This window comes from Muscardinus avellanarius, assembly GCF_963383645.1.
Source record: "Muscardinus avellanarius genome assembly, chromosome: 11".
Taxonomy (NCBI): domain Eukaryota; kingdom Metazoa; phylum Chordata; class Mammalia; order Rodentia; family Gliridae; genus Muscardinus; species Muscardinus avellanarius.
In genome coordinates, this window is record NC_137797.1 from 70,811,329 (window position 1) to 70,835,637 (window position 24,309).

The 24,309-nt window shown below is 41.5% G+C and overlaps 1 protein-coding gene across 6 annotated transcripts in view; it reads left to right on the forward strand.

The window, feature by feature from the left end:
• The window catches only part of LIMA1 (LIM domain and actin binding 1), a gene marked incomplete at both ends in the record, with an annotated part of 78,140 nt that overhangs the window by 30,801 nt on the left and 23,030 nt on the right, over positions 1-24,309 (forward strand). For 4 of the 6 annotated variants that reach the window (XM_080705825.1, XM_080705820.1, XM_080705821.1 and 1 more), the window contains 3 exons: positions 862-1,317; positions 20,319-20,403; positions 21,636-21,784. In XM_080705825.1, coding sequence (XP_080561951.1) covers positions 862-1,317; positions 20,319-20,403; positions 21,636-21,784 — 690 coding nt within the window. The remainder of the gene's footprint in view (positions 1-861; positions 1,318-20,318; positions 20,404-21,635; positions 21,785-24,309) is intronic. The other 2 variants (XM_080705824.1, XM_080705823.1) reach the window with 2 other exon arrangements.

The following is a 24,309-nucleotide window of genomic DNA, read 5'->3' on the forward strand; positions in this document are numbered from 1 at the left end:
GGGTGGTGGGTGTGTTTTCTTAGACCACATGCTCTTCACCCAGAGGATCTATAAAATAGCAAATTTTCTGATAACTATGAATTTAGATATAGATAAACATATACAGAAGAGCAGGAAATAAGAGGATTAGATTCTTATCTAAAAATAAAATTTGAAGGCTGAGGATATAGTTTCATGTAAGACCCTGGGGTGCCACCACCAGGTCCACAAAAATAAATAAATGAACAAATACTGTTTGTATACATGTAAATTATGTCAGATATAACCAAGTATCATTTATATAAATACTTGCAAAAGTCTAGTGACTTCTTTAAGTTTCTACAAATAGTTTCAGTCTGTAATGCTACTATCCATTCTTATTGGTATTGTATAGTTTCAGCTGTACTGTGTCTTAGTTTTAAAAGGAAAAAAAAAAAATAACCAGCTGAATTCATCACGATTCTGTGGCATAATTTCTTGAACTCTATTAATGCATAGTTACACTTTAAAGTACCTGGTTTCATTTATTTATTTATTTATCTATCGTTTTTTCTTTCTTGCTTTCCCAAAGAATCTCCGGGAAAAAAAATCTCTGTCTCTAACGTAACTATCATTAGGTCTGGGCTGTCCTTTCTTCTCATTTTGTCCTTATAAGGCTATCCTCTTTTATCACTTCCTGCTTTAGCTCCCGACTTTTTCTCTTTTCCCTCTCCCTGTCCTGGGGTAGATGCTGCTCCATGTGGCAGGGCTGTAACTGTTCACAGCTGTCCAGAGCGGCTGTGGACCAGGAGCAGCTTGGAGTTTTAACTTTCATTTTACAAAGAGCAGCATGTTTGACCGAGCAGGCAAGTTATAACTGGTACTTACTTCTTGTTCTTCTAGAACGCTGAAAATCTCCCCCAGCACTTTAGAAGGGGGACCCTGACGGTGTTGAAGAAGAAGTGGGAGAACCCAGTGCCGGGAGCAGAGCTGCACACAGATCCTCTGCGAAACAACAGCACTGAGGTCAGGCACAGAGTTGACCACCCTCCCGCTGAAGTGACAGGCTCCGCTTCTGGAGCTGGAGCTGACTGCCACCAGCACACCCAGCCCACACCGAGATTTGGAGCACGTCCTGAAGCTCTTTCTCGGTATCCCCGCACAGACGACGGTGAGAATCTTAAAGACCACACAGCAGAAAGCAAAAAGATGGAAAATTGTTTGGGAGAGTCCAGGCACGAAGTAGAGAGATCTGAAGCCACTGAAAACACAGAAGCTTCAGCCAAAATAGAGAAATACAATGTTCCACTGAACAGGCTGAAGATGATGTTTGAGAAAGGTGAACCAACTCAAACCAAGGTAAGATTTGGGTGGCTTTCAAACTTGAAAACGCTAATTCTAGTACTAAACAAAGCTGTTTTTCTAATCTGGACAGTTGGTGTATGGTTGAGTATGTAGTCGATAGGTTTTTTTAAATTAAAGTTTAAGAAGTCCCAAGTGAATTATTTATATAGATACTAAGATTTGTGGGTCTCTGATCCATCTTTATGTTAAATTAATACTGGGATTTAAGTTGCTGTCTAGAAATGAAATGAAGATAGTTGGATCCTGATTGGAGTGTGTGTTTTTGTACACTTGTCTTCCTGTGCCTTTTGTCATTTGTAGCCTTGGGGGTAGAATTACTGCTGAATCGCTCTCTGCTTGGACACAGCTGCAGACCAGTGTTAAGGCCAGAGTTTGCCATTAAGACTGAGGCTTAGTTGTCTTTCTGCTAGCTGACTCCCTTCTCTTCTCAACTTCCTCATCTGTGCCTTCCAACAAATGTTTTCTATCAGCTAAAATCCTCTCCCAGGAAAAATCAATGAAGATAGCCAGACTAGCTGTAGCTCTCCGGAGTTTTGCCTTGCAAATGCACAGGGTTGCATTTCCCTACAACGGCTAATGAAATTTGATCCTTCATGTGGATTGCAGACCGAGTCCCCAGAGGGAATTACTTAACTAGAAAATGAGTTGCATATGCTGGTGACTTATAACACAATCCAGGGGCCGCAGAGCTGGTAAATTTTTCCAGTTTTCTCATAGTTTCCTACATATCTGGCTTTGTACATAGGAATGGTTTGTTACAACAGTCATTATAATGAAATAAACAGATCCAACGGGTAGCAAGGCCATCATTTACTCTGGATTCCAACTGGATGAAAGAGATTTTTAAGCTAAATATTTGGCTCAAATCTCTGTATTTGCTAGTAGTTGAAGCATTCTTTCTGAGATTTAAAAAAAAAAAAAGATAGCTCATCCTGTTAGTCCTCGGTTGTGTTTGCTGTGATATTGTCAATGCCTTCCCATAATTTGCTGTGCCTCTTGACTTCCTTCTTAAGAAAGTTCTTAATTGTTTGGGGATTATCTGTTTGAAGGCCTAGGAAGAATTTTTAAAGGTTTGTAAAGCTAGAACCCTTATTTTATACTCTGCTTTAACACTGAAACCAGCTGGCAAGAGATGTAACCACAAAGCACTTTTATGACTTTTCTTAAACTCTCTCTTCCTCTCAATTTTTAAGTCCCCTAGGCCTGCCAACTCCCTCGTATTCCTTTATCGTCTTAATAAAAAAATTGTTAAATTTAAATGGGAAGAAGAATTTTAAATGCAAGGAGAAAATGTCAGAAATCTCTGAGAGGAAGGGTCTGTGTTGTGACTCAATGCGCCATTGTAAGTTTCCCCTCACAGCTGAGGTCCTGAGAGCACACACAATGTGCAGTCAGTGCAGAAGGGTTCATGCATGTCACAACTGGCCCAAGGTAGGAAATGACTGGGACTGCAGCAAACAAAAATGCTGATTATGTGGAAGAATCTGGTGAGAGACGTTTCTCATGAATGTCTAGGGAAAGATGGGTCAGGACAAGCCTGCTTCTTTATTTCTGGTCAGAGTTCAGACCCCCACCCCATGCAAAGAAAGATTCTGTTAGGTCACTGATGGCAATAGGCAACCCAGTGGGTAAACTTATAGGACAGTAGAAGGGTTCTAAGATGCAACTGGAGAGAGAGAGAGAGAGAGAGAGAGAGAGAGAGAGAGAGAGAGATAAATAGTCCTTAATGGACTTTCATAGAGAGTTGGAAAGCTACCCTTGGTTTTACAGCTGTTGCTGAACAAGCATAATTATTCATATTGGAAACAGTTTAGATTAGTTTCAAAAGTTTTGTCCAATATTTCAACTAAACCATTAAGAAAAAAATAGACAAAAATCATTTTGTCTACTTTAAGAAATCAAGGACTGAAGATGTAGCTCTGTAGTAGAGTGCTTAGCTAGCATGTGTAATGCCCTGGGTTCATTTCCTAGTTCTAAATAACAATAATAATGATGATAAGCAGCTTGAAATTAGGTTATGGTTATTGTTAGTATCATTTCAGAGCTGAGCGTGGTGGCACACGCTTGTAATCCCAGCATTTGGGAGGCTGAGACAGGAGGATTCTGCAACTCAGTGAGACCTTGTTTCAAAATAAAGAATAAAAAATAGGGCTGGGGGTGTAGCTTGGAGGTAGAATGCCCCTGGGTTCCATCCCCCGTACCTTAAAAAATAAAAAAATAAAAAAATTTTAAAAAGAATAAAAAGAATAAAAAATAGGGCTGGGGGTGTCACTCGGAGGTAGAATGTCCCTGAGTTCCATTCCTAGTATCGCAAAAGTTAATAATAAATAAATAAATAAATAAATATAAATATAATTTCAGCTTTAACTTGGATACAGAGTGTGTGTGTGTGTGTGTGTGTGTGTGTGTGTGTGTGGTCTTGAGGATGGAACCCTTCTACCTCTGGGCTACACTCCCGGACCTATTTTATACTTTAATTGGAAACAGGGTCTCACTAAGTTGCTGAGAGCCTCACTCAGTAGCTGAGGCTGGCTTTGAACCTGTGCGATCCTCCTGTCTCAGCCTCCCAAGCACTGGGATTACAAGTGTGTACCACCACACCAGGCTTAACTTGGATACAGTTTTTTGGGGGTTTTTTTGGTGGTACTAGCGGTAGAACCCAGAGGCTTTTTACCTCCAGGCTATACTCCCAGACCTATTTTATATTTTATTTGGAAACAGAGTCTCACTAAGTTGCTGAGAGCCTCACTAGTAGCTGAGGCTGGCTTTGAACCTGTGCGATCCTCCTGTCTCAGCCTCCCAAGCACTGGGATTACAAGTGTGTACCACCACACCAGGCTTAACTTGGATACAGTTTTTGGGGGGTTTTTTTGGTGGTACTAGCGGTAGAACCCAGAGGCTTTTTACCTCCAGGCTATACTCCCAGACCTATTTTATATTTTATTTGGAAACAGAGTCTCACTAAGTTGCTGAGAGCCTCACTAGTAGCTGAGGCTGGCTTTGAACCTGTGCGATCCTCCTGTCTCAGCCTCCCAAGCGCGGGGATTACAAGCGTGCGCCACCACACCTGGCATTTGGATAAAGTTTTAATTAGGAAGTTAAATTTTCAAAAGGAAATTCTGAGAAATATGGTAGGAATACTAGACATGTAAGAATGTGTATTTCAGAGCTCACAAATTAGCACTTCTGTATGTTGAAAGACTGTACTGAGTCCAAACTATGTGAATCTTTGGTTTCATATTTGAATTTTAGAGAAGTGGACTGAGTCTTAACTAATTAGCTGAACAAGGTCAGGAAGTACATAGATAATGGAAATAAATGCTCTAATGTCTCATTCTCAAATCTTTTATCACAGTCATTTACAGGAGGAGGTGAGGCTAGCTGAGCTGAGCGCCAGCTTCTTAGCCTTTCATGCCCCCTTTGTCTGAGGTGCCTTCTGTTCCTGTCCACTTCTCTTTCTGATTTTTTCTGTCTTCCTGTCTTTTTCTCATTCCTTGTGAGTTTTCATGACTAAAAAAGGTGAATCCCAAATCTAGATTGTAATCCTGAACACTCAACCCAAGCTTCAGCTCTGCCAGATTGTCTACCAGATCAGACATCTCTTTGTGAATATCCCCGAGGCCCTGAGATTTAAGGAGGCAAAAAAGAATTCATTATTTTTCCAGTAAAAACCTGCTCTGTCCCTGGTGTCCTTTGTATTTTTTTTTTTTTTTTTTTTTTTTTGGTGGTACTGGGGTTCCTGGAAGCCCTGCTACCTCCGGGCTACACTCCCAGACCTATTTTTACATTTTTATTTGGAAACAGGGTCTCTTAAGCCAGTGCGCGCAGCTGGCTTCGAACCTGCGCGATCCTCCTGTCTCTGCCTCCCAAGCGCGGGGATTACAAGCGTGCACCACCACGCCCGGCATCCTTTGTATTTTGATTTGTTCGGTACTAGAGATTAAAGCCAGGGCATTCTACCTCTGTCCCCTTTCTATTTTTATTATTTTAATTTGAAACCGGTTCTTACTAAGTTTCTGAGACTGGCCTAGAACCTGGAATTCTTCTGTTTCAGCCTCTCACATTCTGGTATTACAAAGTGTGCGCCACCATGCCAGGCCCTGGTATCCCTTAAAGCATTACCATTCGATCCATTTCTTGATCTATAAAATCACAGAACCAGTTCTTCCCTCTGCTCATCTCTCTGGCCCTAGTCAATTACTTTAAATTCAGAATTCAGTCTACCCTCAAATACCTCTCAAGTATGGGCCATTCTTTTTTTTTTGGTGGGGGCGTCTGGGGATAGAACCCAGGGGCATTCAACCTCCGAGCTACACCTCCTGCCCTATTTTTTTATTCTTTATTTGAAACAGGGTCTCACTAAGTTGCAGAGGGCCTCACTAATTAGCTGAGGCTGTCTGTGAACCGCGATTCTCCCATCTTTTATAGACAGTCTTGCACTCAAACTGTAGATGACTCCTCATTCTCTAAATGTTATGTTCATCCTCATTTGCTACTTTAAAATGTTCTTCCTTGCCAGGCGTGGTGGCGCACGCTTGTAATCCCCGCGCTTGGGAGGCAGAGACAGGAGGATCGCGCAGGTTCGAAGCCAGCCGCACGCGCTGGCTTAGGAGACCCTGTTTCCAAATAAAAATGTAAAAATAGGTCTGGGAGTGTAGCCCGGAGGTAGCAGGGCTTTCAGGAACCCCAGTACCACCAATAAATAAATAAATAAATAAATAAATAAATAAATAAATAAATAAATAAATATCATTTAAAAAAATGTTCTTCCTCACTGGGTGTGGTGGTGCAACGCTTGTAATTCCAGCATTTGGGAGACTGAAACCGGATGATTGTTCAGGCTTGAAGCCAGCCTCAGCTACTTAATGAGGCTCTCAGCAACTTAGTGAGAGTTTCCAAATAAAATATAAAATAGGGCTGAGGTGTAGCCTGGAGGTAGAAAGCCCCTGGGTTCCACACCCCAGTACCACAAAAATAAAAAAGAATAAAAAAATAGGGCTAGGGATGTCGCTTGGAGATAGAATGCCTCCGGGTTTCATCCCCAGTACTGCAATAAATAAATAAATAAATAAATATAATAACAGCATTTGGGAGGCTGAGAAGGAGTATTGCAGTTCGAGAACAGCCTCAGCTACTATTTAGTGAGAACCTTTGCAACTCAGTGAGACCCTGTTTCAAAATAAAGAATTAAAAAAATAGGGTTGGGGGTGTAGCTCAAAGGTAGAATGCCGCCTGGGTTCTATCCCAAGTACGCATAAATAAATAATAAATAACATAAAATAAAATGTTATTCCATAAGGCCTTTCAAGACTGTGAGAGCTGGGCATGGTAGTTCATGCCTGTAATCTCAGGACTCGGGAGGCTGAGACAGGAAGATGCCAGGTTTGAGGCCAGAACTCAATAACTTAGACCCTGTTTAAAAAATAAAATAGGGCTGGGGAGGTAGCTCAGAGGTAGAATGCCCCTGGGTTTAATCTCCCTACCAAACCAAATCAAGCCAAACAAACAAAGCTTTTGGGGCCTTACCTCAGCTTCCCCCAAATGAAATTAGCTTTCCTTCTTGCTTTTTGTGTTCTTTTGTATCTTGCTTTCTTTGATAGTCGTCTACTACCCAGTCTTTATTTCAAATAACTAAGTTCAATAATAAGGAATGAGAATTGTTAAAGGTATTCATTACTTATTCTATACCTTTGGTAAATAGGTGAGTTATTCAGGTTATGGGATTTAGTTGAATGTGATAGTTCTAATTCCTTTTTTTTTGGTGGTACTGGGGTTCCAGGAAGCCCTTCTACCTCCGGGCTACACTCCCAGACCTATTTTTTTATAGTTTTTATTTGGAAACAGGGTCTCTTAAGCCAGCACGGCTGGCTTCGAACCTGTGCAATCCTCCTGTCTCAGCCTCTCAAGCATGGGGATTACAAGTGTGCACCACCACACCCGGCTGGTATTTTTATTTTAAAACAGTTTCTCACTAAATTGCTGAGGTTGGCATTGAACCTGCAATCCTCCTTCCTCCTGTCTCAGCATCACAGGTACTGGGATTACAGGCGTGTGCCACCAACCTGGTTCTCCCTTTTTTCTAATATTTATGATATATTTTAATACTTCTAGTTAGTCATATATATATATATATATATATTTTTTTTTTTTTTTTTGGTGGTACTGGGGTTCCTGGAAGCCCTTCTACCTCCGGACTACACTCTCAGACCTATTTTATATATTTTTATTTAGAAACAGGGTCTCCTAAGCCAGCATGCGCGGCTGGTTTTCAACCTGCGCGATCCTCCTGTCTCTGCCTCCCAAGCGCGGGGATTACAAACGTGCGCCACCATGCCCGGCCTAGTTAGTCATATTTTAATGTGCTGGCTCATTTTGTATGACCAAAGTAAAAGAATACATTCAGGTAAAATAGAAAGATCTAAAATAACACTGGAAGACGGGCGTGGTGGCGCACGCTTGTAATCCCAGCGTTCAGGAGGCTGAGACCAGAAGATCGCGGTTCGCAGACAGCCTCAGCTACTTAGTAAGGCCCTCTGCAACTCAGTGAGACCCTGTTTCAAAATAAAGTATAAAAAACAGGGCAGGGGGTGTAGCTCAGAGGTCAAATGCCTCTTGGTTCCAACCCCAGACCTGCAAAAAGAAAAAATAAAATAACACTGGAAGTTTCCCCGTTCCTATCTCCCTTTTCACTTGTTTGCTTTCTCTATCCTTTGACTCCTACCCTCTCAGCTTCTCTCAGAATTTGTTTCTCCTGCCGGGTGTGGTGGTGCACACTTGTAATCCCAGCGCTTGGGAGGCTGAGACAGGAGGATTGCATGGGTTCAAAGCCAGCCTCGGCTAGTGAGGCTCTCAGCAACTTAGTGAGACCCTGTTTCCAAATAAAATATAAAATAGGTCTGGGAGTATAGCCTGGAGGTAGAAAAGCTCCTGGGTTCCACCCCTAGTACCACCAAAAAAAAAAAAAAAGGATTTTTGTTTTCCCTAATTGCCAGGGTCAGATATATGGATAGCATCAAAATGCCAATAAAAGCTTCACTTGATGCATGAGAGTAAAATCATCCTTCAGGGCCTGGGATTGTAGCTCAGTGGTAGAGCACAGGCGGAGTTCAATCCCCAGCACTAAAAAACAACAAGAAACTCAAACCATCCTTCTTTAGATCATCCAGCATTTTTGTGGTTTTCTTCTCGTAAGTTCTTGGAAATGACACTTAGGTTTTTTTTTTGGTTTTTTTTTTTTGTTTTTTTTTTTTTGGTACTGGGAATTAAACCCAGGAGCATTTTACCTCTGAACTATACTCTCAGTCCTTTAACAAAATTAATTAATTAATTAATTTTGCAGTACTGGGGATGAAACCCAGGGCATTCTACCTCCAAGCTACACCCCTAGCCCTACTTTTTATTCTTTATTTAGAAACAGGGTCTCACTGAGTTGCAAAGGGCCTCACTAAGTAACTGAGGCTGGCTTCAAATTATGATCATCCTGTCTCAGCCTCCCAAATGCTGGATTTATAAGCATGCACCACCACGTCTGGCTAGAAAATTTATTTTGAAATAGGATCTTGCTAAGTTGCAGAGGGCCTCACTAAGTTGCTGAGGCTAACCTTGAACTTGAGATTCTCCTATATCAGCCTCCCAAATACTGGGATTACAGGCATGTACCACCGTACCTATTTTAGCATTTTTTTTTTACTTTAACATAACACTGATATGTAATAGTATATATGTGTTGATATAGTAAGTGAGCCCCTAATAAAGTAAGGCAACCAAGGTAAAGTCAGATCTGTGTTCAGATGTTTTATGGATAGCCAGCTAAGAAGGGTTCCTGGAAGCCCTTCTACCTCCGGACTACACTCCCAGACCTCATTTTATATTTTTATTTGGAAACAGGGTCTCTTAAGCCAGCGCGGCTGGCTTCGAACCTGCGCGATCCTCCTGTCTCCGCCTCCCATGCGCAGGGATTACAAGCATGTGCCACCAAGCCCAGTTTATTCTTTATTTTGAACGAGGGTCTCACTCAGTTGCAGAGGACCTCACTAAGTAGCTGAAGCTGTCCACAAACCACGATCCTCCTGTTTTAGCCTCCCAAATGCTGGGATTACAGGTGTGCGCCACCACACCTCGCTTCATTGCTACTCCTTTAAATGGGGATAACTAGCCCTGCATGGTGGTGCACACCTGTAATCCCAGTACTTGGGAGGCTATGACAGGAGGATCAAAAGTTACAGCCAGCCTCAGCTGCTTAGCGAGACCCTCCACAACTTAGTGAGACCTTGTTTCAGACTAAAAGAATAAGCCCAGCGTGGTGGCGCATGTTTGTAATCCCAGCGCTTGGGAGCTGAGACAGGAGGATCACACAGATCACACAGGTTCAAAGCCAACCTCAGCTACTCAGTGAGGCTCTCAGCAACTTAGTGAGACCCTGTTTCCTAAAAAAATATAAAATAGGTCTGGGAGTATAATCCGGAGGTAGAAAAGCCCTTGCATTTCACCCCCACTACCACAATAAATTAAAAAAGAATAAAAGAATAAAATAGGGCTGAGTATGTGGCTCAGAAGTAGAAAGAAAAAAAGAAAAAATATAGATAACTGATTTCACATATTATTAAATATACATAAGAATTATCTTAGCTGGTCATAGTCATGTACGTCTGTGATCCCAGCAACTTGAGAGGCTAAGATAGGATGATCACAGGATCCAGGCCTGCCTGGGCCACTCAGTAAGACCCTGTCTCAAAATACAGACATTTAAAAAAAATATTTATTTATTTATTCATTTGCTTATTTATTTATTACAGTACTGAGGACTGAATCCAAGGATACTCTACCACTGAGCTACATCCCCAGTTATATTTTTATTTTGAGACAGGGTCTTGTTAAGTTGCCCCAACTGGTCTCTAACTTTTTTATTTGGTACTGAGGATTGAACCTGAAGACATTCTACCTTCAAGCTATGCCCCTGATTTTATTTCTTTATTTGGAACAGGGTCTCACTAGGTTTCTGAAAGCATGCTATGTTTTATTTATTTATTTTGTGTGTGTGTGTGTGTGTGTGTGTGTGTGTGTGTGTGTGGTACTGAGGGTGGAACCCAGAGGCTTTCTACCTCTGAGCTATACTCCCAGACCTATTTTATATTTTATTAGAAACAGGGTCTCACTAAGTTGCTGAGAGCCTCACTAAGTAGCTGAGGCTGGCTTCGAACCTGTGCGTTCTTCCTGTCTCAGCCTCCCAAGCGCAGGCATTACAAGCATGCGCCACCACTCCCGGCTTGAAAGCAAGCTATGTTTTCAAGCATAGGTTTGAATCCACGATTTTTCTGTCTCAGCCTCCCAAATACTGGGGTTACAAGTGTGTGCCACCACACCCCGCTTTTTGGTCTCTAAATTTCTATCCTCCTGCCTCCGCCTCCCAAGTCTCTAAGGATTACAGGTGTGTGCCACCATACCCAGTTTTTTTTTTTGGTGGTACTGGGGTTCCTGGAAGCCCTTCTACCTCCGGGCTACACTCCCAGACCTATTTTATATTTTTGAAACAGGGTCTCTTACGCCAGCGTGGCTGGCTTCGAACCTGCGCGATCCTCCTGTCTCCGCCTCCCAAGCGCGGGGATTACAAGCGTGCGCCACCACGCCCGGCCCATACCCAGTTTTTATCATTGTTTTTCTGTCAATGTCCTTTTTCTTATTTATTTATTTATTTATTTATTTATTTATTTACTTATGTGTGTGCCACTGGGTATTGAACCCAGGGGCATTCTACCTCTCTAGCTCTGAGCTATATCCCTAGCCCAATTTTATTTCTTATTTGGAAACAGGGTCTCACTAATTTGCAGAGGGCCTCACTAAATTGCCAAGGCTGGCTTTGAACCCGTGATCCACCTGTCTTAGCCTTCCAATTACTGGGATTACAAGCGTACGCCACCATACTTGGCTCTTTCTCTTATCTTATTAAAGCTTTTTTTTTTTTTTCTGGTTTAATATTTCACCTACAGATTATAGCTTCCCCTCTTAATTTAAAAAATGTAGATAAGACAGCTCTCAGTGTTACTCTGATTTCTCTATATAGTGGTACATTTTTCATAAAGACCACATGCCAGTATAAAATTTTATTTTATTTTATTTATTTGCAGTATTAGGGATTGGACCCAGAGGCATCCTGCCTCCAAGTTACACCCCCAGCTCTATTTTGTATTCTTTATTTTGAAACAGGGTCTCACTGAGTTGCAAAGGGCCTCACTAAGTAGCTGAGGCTGGGCATGAACCACGATCCTCCTGACTCGGCCTCCCAAATGCATAATTGCAAGCATGGGCCACCATGCCCAGCTTAAAGTTTTATTTAATCTTAATTCATAGCTCCAAGTAATTATCCAATATTTTGTGCGAAGATAATAATGGATCCAAGTGTAAAGAATTCTATTTCTCACTGTTTTCTCGTCCCTAATGGCTGACCTCAGTGTGTCAGCTTAGAGACTAGTCACCTCGTCTCTGCTTACTTTCATGCCAACTAACTGCTTACTGGTTTCTTGCAAGTTTTATTACAGTAAAACATGTTGGAAATCAGTGTCAGAGCCTGGAACATTCCCAAAGCAATGTTGGTTATGTTAGCACTTGTGAGGGCCAGAAAGATGATCTGCCCCCTAAATACCAACACCTTTGCTTCCTGCTGTTGAACTCACTTCTGGATTAGATAATCTAGGTGTGTATCCAGATGACTATATGAAAGAGTCATTTCCTCTGGCCTTCTAACTCATTAATGAGTTACAATGAGTGATAAATCCCCATCAAGATCTTTGCCATTTAGATCCTAGAGCTAAAATGGTTATTTTATCCAACTTAACTGCTTTCAGTTAGGATATTAAAACACAGTTTTATAGTTGGAAACAGCTAAGGTTAGAAAAGTTAGCTGGTATGACCAGTGTCATGTGGCTAATTAATAACAAAACTAGGATTGGAATTGTATAGTACTCCTTCAAGCATATAACGCTGTCTTTGTGGATTATTATAGCTGCTTATTGTTGAGAAACAACTGGACGTGGTCCTATGTATTTTTGAAATCTAAGGAAATGGAGAAATTTAAAACATAGTAACAGTTGCATTCTCAAAGACATTAGATCTCTGTCTTCCCACATTTTTCGTTAATTAGATGAAAAACATCAGGGCAATGAAATGAAGAAATACATTGGAAGTCGGGTGTGGTGGCGCACATTTGTAATCCCAGCATTTGGGAGGCTGAGACTGGATGATTGCAGTTTGCGGACAGCCTCAGCTATGTAGTGAGGCCTCTGCAACTTAGTGAGACCCTGTCTCAAAATAAAGAATAAAAAATAGGGCAGGGGTTGTAGCTCGGAGATCGAATGCCCCTGGGTTCCATCCCCAGACGTGCAAAAAAAAAAAAAGAAAGAAAGAACATTGGAATACAAGAAATTTGTACTAAAATTCCAGAGCTTGAAATTTGTAGATATTTGTAGATTTGGTATTTTTGTTTTTCTTTTTTTTCTTTTCTTTCTCTTTCTTTTCTTATCTTTGTGTGTGTGTGGGGGGGTGCTAGGGATAGAACCCAGGGGCATTCTACCTCCAAGCTATACTGCCAGCCCTATTTTTTATTCTTTAATATGAAACAGGGGTCTCACTAAATTGTGGAAGTTCTCACTAAGCCGAGGCTGGCCTAGAACCTGGGATCCTCTCCCAAATGCTGGGATTACAAACCGGGTACCACCAGGCCCTGCTTTTGTTTTTTCTTATTCTTACCACGTAAATTAAATAGTCATCTGAATCGTAATACATCCCAGGATGAGCCAGAAAGGCGAAGAAAGAGCAAATTAGAAAACCAGGAAAAAATAGAGTAACCCTGATGGGCATAGAGGTGCATGCTTATAATCCCAGTACTTGAGAGGCTGAGACAGGAGGATCGCACAGGTTCAAAGCCTGCCTCAGCTATTTAGTGAGGCTCTCAGCAACTTAGTGAGACCTTGTTTCCAAATAAAACATAAAATAGGTCTGGGAGTATAGCCCGTAGGTAGAAGACCCCTGGGTTCTATCCTTAGTAGTGCATGCACACACACACACAGGAGTAGATTAACCCTTATCAGTTATACACAAAACTCCAGATCCTTTTTGGCCTTTTTCATTGCATTACTGGGTTTTATGTGGTTTAATTCTATGTGTACTTGTTTTGTGATCCTTATTTTTTGTTTGGTCTTTTTTACATAGACTTAGGTATGTTTTTTCCTAATTCATGTAAGTTAGCCTTTTATGGAAATATGATATTTTAATATACTGTTTAGTCATTCCTAATAATTAGATTGTCTTCTAGTTCAATAGAAAAGCTCTAAACATCTTTAAAGAAATATTTTGGTTTTAGTTATTTCTTTGGACTGTATTACTGAAGTAATTATATCAGTCAGAGGATATTCTTACCTATTTTGAGCTTGTTCTCAGAGTATGCAATATCCTCACCAGGTAGTAAGACTCACATCAACCTAGCAAAACCCTGTTTTCAAATAAAAATTAAAAAAAAATTGGGCTGGGAAGCCAGGCGTGGTGCCACACACACTAGTAATCTCAATACTCGGGAGGCTGAGACAGGAGGGTTCAGGTTCATGGCCAGCCTCAGCAACTTAGTGAGGCTGTCAGCAACTTAGTGAGACCCTGTTTCAAATTAAAGAATAAAAAATAGGGATGGGGTGTCGCTTGGAGGTAGAATGCCCCTAGGTTCAATCCCCAGTACAAAAAAAAAAAAAAAAAAGGAGCAGTAGTATAAACACAAGTAGCACATTCTAAGTACATTTTTCTGAAACTTTTATCAACCATTTGGTTTTGTTATTTTTATCTATTTATGTTAGCTTAATATATATGAAGTACTACCTCTCCTTCCTTTTCTTTTTCTTTTTTTAATTAGTGTTTTTTTGTGTGTGTGGTGCTGGGGATGGAATCCAGAACCTTATACATGCTAAATAGGTACTTTCTCACTGAGCTACACCCCAGTTCCTTTCTTTTTTTCCTTTTTATAAGACTAACACATAATTTTGGCAGAACAGTTGGAAATACAGAAAATGTAGATAGATCTTACCACTTGCCACAGGATAAGTGTTCCTTCTATGTGTATTGTATTATATAAATAAACTCTTCCCCCTCCCCCGCCATGGTGCTGGATATTTAACTCAGGCGCTCTACCACTGAGCTGCACTCTAGCATTTTTTTATTTATAATTTTGAAACAAAGTCTTCTTAAACCTTTAAAAAATCAAGCCAAGATTTTTTTATCTATATCCCAGGATCCCTATGGATAGTTCATCAAAATCTAACTTTTTCCAAAAGCCATGCTTCCTCAATCCTTGACTTTGGATGGATGCCAGTCTAAGGTCAAAGTTTGAAAGGTTAAAGGAAGTGTCTGAGTGAGGAAAGGAATTCTGCAAATTAAAGCCAAATTGAGAAATAGTTTTAAAGAGAATATTTCTTAAAAATATGTGGTGGCAAGCCAAGAGTGGTGGCACACGCTTGTGTTCCCAGCATTTGGGAGGCTAAAACATGAAGATTGAGGTTTGCAGACAGCCTCAGGTACTTAGTGAGACCCTTTGCAACTCAGTGAGACCCTGTTTCAAAATAAAGAGCAAAAAATAGAGCTGAGGGTATAGCTTGGAGGTAGAATGCCTCTGGGTTCCATCCCCAGTACCATCGTAGGACCAGAACGGAGCCATGACAGGCTTCATCCATACAACAAATGCTAAGCTGAGTTTCAGTTTCCCAGGAATACAGCTAACAGTTAAGTGTCAATTTTGGCACCGGGGTCAGGATGAAAAACTCCCACCCAACCTCAGGAGACACGAACCAAATGGGAGGCACCAAGTATCCTGTCCAGTTGCTTGTGATAACAGCAGCAAAGATTCCTTTTGGTTTAAAGATAACTCCTTTGTAAATCACAGCCCGAGTGACTGAAATGTAAATCACAGCCCGCCCGAATGACTGAAATGTATAAAACTGCCTTAAAACAATGACTGGTGGGCCTTGTCAAAACTCCACGCGGAGGACTTGGACCCGAGCTTGAGCTAGTCCCCCAATAAATTCCCTTCCTGCCGTTGCATTGTTGTATGTTGGTGGTCTCTCTCCCCCTGAGATCCCGGACTTTGGGTATAACACTGCAAAAAAAAAAAAAAAAAAAAAAAAAAAAAAAAAATGTGGTGGCGCAGGCTTGTAATTCCAGTACTTGCAGGCTTGTAATTCCAGTACTTGAGAGGCTGAGATAGGAGGATCGTGGTTTGAGGACAGCCTCAGCTACTTAGTGAGGCCCTCTCCACTTAGTGAGCCCCTGTTTCAAAAATAAAGAATAAAAAATAACGCTGGGGGTGTAACTCAAAGGTAGACTGCCCCTGGTTTCCATCCCCAGTACTGCTAAATAAATAAAATACATAAATAAATAAATTAAATAGGGCTGGGGGTAGAGCTCTGAGGTAGAATGCCTCTGGGCTCATTTCCCAATAACACTAACACACACACACGTGTGTGTGTTACTTAGAGGAGACAGGAAATCCTACTTTGTTACTTATGTAGAACCTAATTTATTTAATTAACAAAAAAAAAAAGTAAAGAAAATTCCAGCTGTGTGTGATGACACACACTCTATTCCTAGTACTTGGGAATCTGAGACAGGAGGATTACAGGTTCAAGGCCAATGTGAGGTAACTTAGTGAGACCCTGTACCAAAATGAAAAATAAAATAGGACTGGGTGTAGTTCAGAGGTAGAATGTCCCTGGGTTCTATCCCTAGTTCCATAAAATAAATAAACAAAATCTAGAAAAAAATCAATTCCACAGGCTGCTGGCTAAAATCCCAAAACTCTTATCCTCTTAACAGTACATGTTAGTGCATTTAATTTATGGAATTACAGAGAACACTAAAGGGACATTCACACACATTCAGCTGACAAGGAGAAGTTGTGTGTTGGTGTAAAGCTGAGCCTTAGGAAATTCCAGGAAGTCTTAAAATGTCTCAATGTCTTATATTTTTTCTCTTTCCTTGACAGAGCATGATAATTAAAGCTCCCTCAACTGTCTGAGTAAAAAGGGCTGAAATGAGCTAAAAGTCTGTTACAGAGTAGTATTTTGGCATTAGAATTCCTGGGGAGAGGTATGGGCGTGCAGGCATGTAGAGTTGGGATTTTGTTTTGTTTTTTTTTTTTGCTTCTTTACTTCCTTGAGAATATTGGAGGAAACCCCTCCTTCTTCCCGTACCTCAGATTACCACTTGTAAATGTAGATCAGAAATTTAATCTTAAATTCATTTGAGATCTTAACTGTTCTTACTGTTTGGTTTGGAGGTGAAAACGTCTTACAGGTCGATGTTAGTGCTTCACCAGGGATCTCATTAAAACTGTTTCATCTCAGAGCTGTATTTCTCCTTAGTCAGTATGACTGATTTTCACAGATATTTCTCCCTGCATATTTTTTCTAAAACTACATGAGTTTTTTTCTCAGGACTGGGGACTGAACTTAGGGCCATTTTACTTCTGAGCTACATCCCTGCCCTGTTTTGTTTTTTGTTTACAGTACTGGGTATTGAACCTAAGAGCTCTTTACCTCCAAGTTACACTCCCATCTCTATCCCTGCCCCCACTGAATCCAGGGGCATCTACCTCCAAGCTACATTCCAGCCCTTTTTTTTTTTTTTTTTTTTTTGTGGTACTGGGGTTCCTGGAAGCCCTTCTACCTCCGGGCTACACTCCCAAACCTATTTTTATATTTTTATTCAGAAAGAGAGTCTCTTAAGCCAGCAAGACTGGCTACAAACCTGCGTTATCCTCCTATCTCCGCCTCCCAAGCATGGGGATTACAAGCGTGCACCACCACGCCGGGCTTCCAGCCCTATTTTTTATACATTATTTTGAAACGGGGTCTCACTAAATTGTGGAGGACCTCACTAAGTAGCTGAGACTAGCCTCAAACCTGAGATCCCCCTGTCTCAGCCTCCCAAGTACTGATTTTACAAGAGCGAACCACCATGCCCAGCTCCCAGCCCTATTTTTATTCTTTATTTTAAAACAGAGTCTAAGTTACTGAGGGCCTCACAAAGTAGCTGGGGCTGGTTGTGAACTTGCAGTCGTCCTATCTCAGCCTCCTAAGTACTGGGATTACAAGTGTGTGCTACCACACTAGGCTCATTCACTTCTTTAGTACTTGCAGAAAATAAATCAGGGTATTGATACCCTTGTAGATCAGGCTTAAAAAAAAAAAACTTAAGGCCAAACTTAATTAACTTAATTAACCCCAACTTAATTAACCCAAGCAATTAAGTAAAAATCTAGCAAAGAACAAGATTTTTTTTTTTTTTTTTTTTTTTTTTGGTGGTACTGGGGTTCCTGGAAGCCCTTCTACCTCCGGGCTACACTCCCAGACCTATTTTTACATTTTTATTTGGAAACAGGGTCTCCTAAGCCAGCATGCGCGGCTGGCTTCGAACCTGCACAATCCTCCTGTCTCTGCCTCCCAAGCGTGGGGATTACAAGCATGCACCACCACGCCCGGCGTGTTTTATTCTTTATTTTGAAACAGGGTCTCACTAAGTAGCTGAGACTGGCCACAAACCCTGGATCCTCCTTTTTCAGCCTCCTAAGTACTTGGATTACAAGTGTGCCCCACCACACCTGGCTTTTTTCTTTATCTTTTTCTTTTCTTTTCTTTTCTTTTCTTTTTTTTGTGCAGTAGTGGGGATGGAACCCAGGGGGATTGTACCTCCTAGCTATACCCCCAACCCTATTTTTTTTCTTTATTTTGAAACTGGCTCTTACTGAAGTACAAAGGGCCTCACTAAGTAGCTGAGGCTGTCTGAGAACGACAATGCTCCTATCTCAGCCTCCCAAATGATGGAATTACAAGTGTGTGCCACCACGCCTGGCTCCTTTTTTCTGGGGGGGGGGTACTAGAAGTAGAACCCAAAGGCGTTCTAGCTCTGAGGTACACCCCCAGTTTTTTGTTTTGAAACAGTCTCCCTTTGTTGCCTTTTTTTTTTTTTTTTTTTTGTGTGTGTGTGTGTGTGTGTGTGTGTGTGTGTGTGTGTGTGTTACTAACGTTGGAACCCGGTGACAGTCTACCCTTCTTATTTTTTATTTTGAAACAAGGTCTTACTGAATTGCAAAGGGCCTTCCTAAACTGCTGAGGCTGGCTTCAAACCTGCGACCCTCCTGTTTTAGCCTTCCAAATGCTAGGATTACAAGTGTGCTCTATCATACCCAGAATTTGCAAAAATTTTGCTAAATTGCTGAGTCTAGAAGCCGGGCACTGGTAGAATGCTCGGACATAGAATGTCCCTGGGTTCTATCTCTAGTACCACAAAAAAAAAAAAAAAAAAAAAGGAAAGAAAGAAAGGAAGGAAGGAAAGGAAAGGAAGGAAGAAAAAGAGAAAGAAAGAAATGCAGTGGTCCAGGGAAAAGATTATGAGGATGTGACCAAGACAGTGTCAGCAAGAGCAGCAAGGAGAAAGTAGAATGGACAAGACACAGTAGATGCCATGATCGGATCTCGGCAGTTTGGAGGGTTTTGTCCTTGTCATATGAGATGTGAGGATTCCCTCCCAATGATTATTTAAATTACAGTGCTACTGAGCATGGTGGTACACACCTGTAATCCCAATACTTGGGAGACTGAGACAGCATGATCACAGGATCAAGGACAGCCTCAGTAACTTAGCAAGACCCTGCTTCAAAATAAAAAAGTAGCCAGGCATGGTGGTGCACACTTGTAATCCCAGTACTTGGGAGGCTGAGACAGAAGGATCGCAGTTCAAGGACAGCCTCAGCTAGTGAGGCCCTTGGCAACTCAGTGAGACCCTTTTTCAAAATAAAGACTAAAAAATAGGGATGGGGATATAGCTTGGAGGTAGAATGCCCCTGGGTTCCATCCCCAGTACTGCAATCAATCAATCAATCACTAAATAAATAAATAAATAAAGCCAGTTCTGGTGGTGCAGTTCTGGTGGATTACAATCCCAGCATTCAGGAGGCTGAGACAGGAGGATCATGGTTTGCGGACAGCCTCAGCTACTTAGTGAGGTCCTTTGCAACCCAGTGAGACCCTGTTTCAGGAAAAAAAAAAGGCTTAGCCGGGCATGGTGGTGCACGCTTGTAATCCCCGCGCTTGGGAGGCTGAGTCAGGAGGATCGCACAGGTTCGAAGCCAGCCTCAGCTACTTAGTGAGGCTCTCAGCAACTTAGTGAGACCCTGTTTCCAAATAAAGTATAAAATAGTATAGCCCGAAGGTAGAAAGCCTCTGGGTTCCACCCCCAGTACCACCAAAAAAAAAAAAAAGGCTTAAAAAAGGGCTGGGGGTGTAGCTTAGAGGTATAATACTCCTGCATTTAATCCCCAGTACCAAAAAATAAAAATAAAAATAAATTACAGTGCTTGCTGGTTGACCTGGTTAGGCAATGATCATTAGCATAGAGCATTACCTGTATAAAGTTAACTGTTTTCTCCCTGCGCACCTGGGAATATGTAGTACTTGATATTTATAACATTTAAAAAATATCTGGAATGGGGCTATGTAACAACAAATCCTACTATTATTTGTGATCATAATGTACCAATAAAAAAAAAACATCTAGCCGGGCGTGGTGGCGCACGCTTGTAATCCCCGCGCTTGGGAGGCAGAGACAGGAGGATCGCGCAGGTTCGAAGCCAGCCGCGCGCGCTGGCTTAGGAGATCCTGTTTCCAAAAATGAAAATGTAAAAATAGGTCTGGGAGTGTAGCCCGGAGGTAGAAGGGCTTCCAGGAACCCCAGTACCACCAAAAAAAAAATATATATATATATATGGGATGGGGCTGGGAATGTGGCTCAGTGGTAGAACATTTGCCTAGCATGCATGAGGCCCTGAGTTTGAGTCCTAGCACTAAAGAAAAAGAAAAAGATGTGGAATGTAAAAATGAACATAAAATCTCTCTAGATTATATTAATAAAGGATATTTGAAGATTACATCAACATTTTTCCATGTTCCCCTTTGTTTTCTATACAGATTCTTTCAGCCCAAAGCCGAAATACAGGTGGAAGGAGGATTTCTGAAAATAGTTATTCTCTGGATGACTTGGAAATAGGCCCAGGTAAGCAGAAGTTCCATGTGCATGCCTTTTGGACTAGACTCAAAGCCAATGCCGTGTGTGTGTGTGTGCGTGTGTGTGTGTGTGTGTGTGTGTGTGTGTGTGTGCGTTTGCGTTTGCGCACGCGTGTGCGTGTGTGTGTGTGTGTGTGTGTGTGTGTGTGTGTGTGTGTTACTGGATACTGAACCCAGAGGCATTCTACCTCCAAGCTACATACCTCAGCCCTGTTTTTTATTCTTTTTTTTTTTTTAGTACTGGGGATTGAACCCAGGGGCTTTTCTACCTCTGGGCCATACTCCCAGACCTATTTTATATTTTATTTGGAAACAGGGTCTCACTAAGTTACTGAGAGCCTCACTAAGTAGCTGAGGCTGGCTTCGAACCTGTGTGATCCTCCTCTCTCCCTCCCAAGTGCTGGGATTGCAAGCGTGCACCACTATACCCGGCTCTTAATAAGTTTTGAAGGGACTCACTAAATAGCTGAGGTTGGCCACGAACCTGTGATCCTCCTGTCTCAGCCTCCCAGGTACTGGGATTACAAGCCCTACCTTGCCTGGCTTTTTCTTATATTTTAATCCATTCTTGTCAATAGTAACTTGTAATGACCAAAGGATACCTTGAGCAATTAAGGAAAAGTGCTGCAGACACTTGGGGCTATATTGTTATTTGGGGCTTGAGATCCTCAATAAATGGGCTATATCACTTATAAGATTGACTATCCTAGGGATAGGGATGCAGCTCCGTGGTATCACATGTGCTTAGCATGTACGAGCCCTATGTTTAACTTCTAGCACCTAAAATAAACAAAAAGGACTGGTTATCCTGTATTACTGGTGGTAATTTAACACCTTGAGAATGGAATTAGTATGTTTTAGGAAAGGGGTACATACAGGCATCTCACTAAAGAGACAAATTAACAAGCACAAGAAAGTCTCAGCCTCCTGTTAAGCAAAGAAATGGAAATTAAAACAGGACTGAGATCTCAGTTTTCTCACATGTTAAATTAGTCAAAACTTTAAAATGCATAATGCCCAATTATAGTAAAAGTGCCCTCTTTCAACATTAGGAAAGTGAATGATTACCTTATATATGACAATAATATTCCTGATTTCCTTTTTAGTCCTGTTAGTAGAAGAAATTGTTCATTTGATTACAATAGCACAAAATGCAGAATCTTGAAACCACTGGAATCATGTTTTATCTTCTAACAAAGCATGTTATTTTCATGCTTCCAGGTCACTTGTCATCCTCTGCATTCAACTCCGAGAAAAATGAGAGTAAGCGAAATCTGGAACTCCCACGCCTTTCAGAAACCTCCATAAAGGATCGAATGGCAAAGTACCAGGCAGCTGTGTCCAAACAGAGTAGTTCAGCCAACTATACAGTATGTGTTCTGCTTCATTCCTTTTTTTTTTTTTTTTTTTTTTTTTTTGCAGTACTGAGGATTTAACCCAGGGCATTCTACCTCTGAGCTACATCCTCAGCCTTATTATTATTATTATTATTATTATTATTATTATTATTATTATTATTTTGGTGGTACTGGGGTTCTTGGAAACCCTTTTACCTCCAGGCTACACTTAACACTCCCAGACCTATCTTATATTTTTATTTGGAAACAGGGTCTCTTAAGCCAGCGAGGCTGGCTTCGAACCTGCATGATCCTCCTGTCTCCGCCTCCTAAGAGCGGGGATTATAAGCGTGCACCACCATGCCTGGCTGCCCTATTATTTTATTTATTTATTTATTTATTTATTTATTTATTTATTTATTTATTTTTGTGGGTCTGGGGATGGAACCCAGGGGCATTTGACCTCTGAGCCACACCCCCTGCCCTATTTTTATTCTTTATTTTGAAACAGGGTCTCACTAAGTTGCAGAGGACCTCACTAAGTACCTGAGGCTGTCTGCGAAAAGCATTCTTCCGGTTTCAGCCTCCAGAATGTTGGGATTACAAGTGTGCGCCATCATGCTCGGCTTCCTATTATTTAAATTTTTTTTTTTTTTTTTTTTTTTTTTTGGTGGTACTGGGGATGGAACCAAGAGGCTTTCTACTTCTGGGCTATACTCCCAGACCTTTTTTATATTTTATTTGGAAACAGGGTTTCACTAAGTTGCTGAAAGCCTCACTAAGTAGCTGAGGCTGGCTTCGAACCCGTGCGATCCTCCTGTCTCAGCCTCTCAAGCACGGGGATTACAAGCCTGCGCCACCACGCCCGGCCAAATTTTTTTTTTTTTTCACAGAACTTTTAATAAGACATGATGTGTGTAAATCAGTAGTAGAGTAGAAGCTGGGCGTGGTGATGCACACCTGTAATCCCAGTATTTGGGATGCTCAGACAGGAGGATCACAGTTTCAAAGCCATCCTCAGGAGTTTATCAAGGTCCTCAGTAACTTAGACCCTGTTTCAAAATAAAATAGGGGCCGGGCGTGGTGGCGCACGCTTGTAATCCCCGCGCTTGGGAGGCAGAGACAGGAGGATCACGCAGGTTCGAAGCCAGCCGCGTGCGCTGGCTTAGGAGACCCTGTTTCCAAATAAAAATGTAAAAATAGGACTGGAAGTGTAGCCCGGATGTAGAAGGGCTTCCAGGAACCCCAGTTCCACCAAAAAAAAGAGAAAACAAAGCAAAATAAAATAGGGATCCGGTATGTACTTTGGGAATTTAATTGCCAGTACCACAAAAACAAAAGAAAAAGTAGAATAAAACTCCAGAATCATTATTCTAAAGTGAATGTGAAAAATAAGCAATTTTATACTTCCCTTAGAAGGCAGGTCAGGAGATTCAGCAAATAGGTAATCTGGTTGATGCTTCTCTGTGCCCCTCTGTGGCAAACATTCCATCTAAATGACTCTCTCTCTCTCTCTTTTTTTTTCTTCTTCTTCTTTTTAGCTCTCAACAGATTTTCTGCATTGCAGCTCCCTGCTCTGGAGATTTTAAGAGTTGAGAAATCTTTAGGAATTTCTGTAAAAACTACATTTTAAGCCAAGGGTGGTGGCTCATGCTTGTAATCCTAGTACTTGAGAGCCTGAGACAGGAGGATCACAAGTTTGTCACCAGCCTCAATTACTTAGTGAGACCCTCTGCAACTTAGTGAAATCCCCAGCTCAAAGTGAAAAATAAAAAATAGGCCTGGAGGTATAGCTCAAAGGTAGGATGCCCTTGGGTTTAATCCCCAGTACCACCCCCCGCCAAAAAAAAAAAAACCCAAAAGACAAAAAAAATCCCTGCATGTTATCTCATCCCAAAAGAATTTCTCAGGCTCCTCACAGAATATGGTTGTAATAAGGCACATCATCTCTGGCAATAGCTTTGGAGGTGTGGCTTTGGGAGTAAGGAGTAAGCTGGACAGTCTTTTTGTGTCTGCAGTGCTGGCTGCCAGCTCCTCCTCATGGGTGCACCTCCAGAGCAATGTGCCTTAATCTGGGCTACCAGGCACTGGTAGATCAGTTATACTCACTTTCCCTTCCTTAGTCCTGGGCCTGTAAATTTTAGTTTCTTCCCATACCTAAAGAATTATAGAAAACAAGACAAGCATGATGGTGCATACCTGTAAATCCCAGTACTTGGAAAGCTGAAATAGGAGGATCACAGGTTCACAGCCATTTAGCAAGGCTGTCAGCAATGGAATGATAGATACCCTGTTTCAAAACAAAAAACAAGCTGGTTGTAGTGGCGCACGCTTGTAACTCTAGCATTCGGGAGGCTGAGACCAGAGGATCACAGTTTGCAGACAGCCTCAGCTACTTAGTGAGGTCCTCTGCAACTTAGTGAGACCCTGTTTCAAAAAAAGAATAAAAAATAGAGCAGGGGGTATAGCTCGGAGGTCAAATGCCCTGGGTTCCATCCCCAAACCCACAAAAAATAAAAATAAAAATAAATAAATAAAAGGGCTGGGGTGTCGCTCAG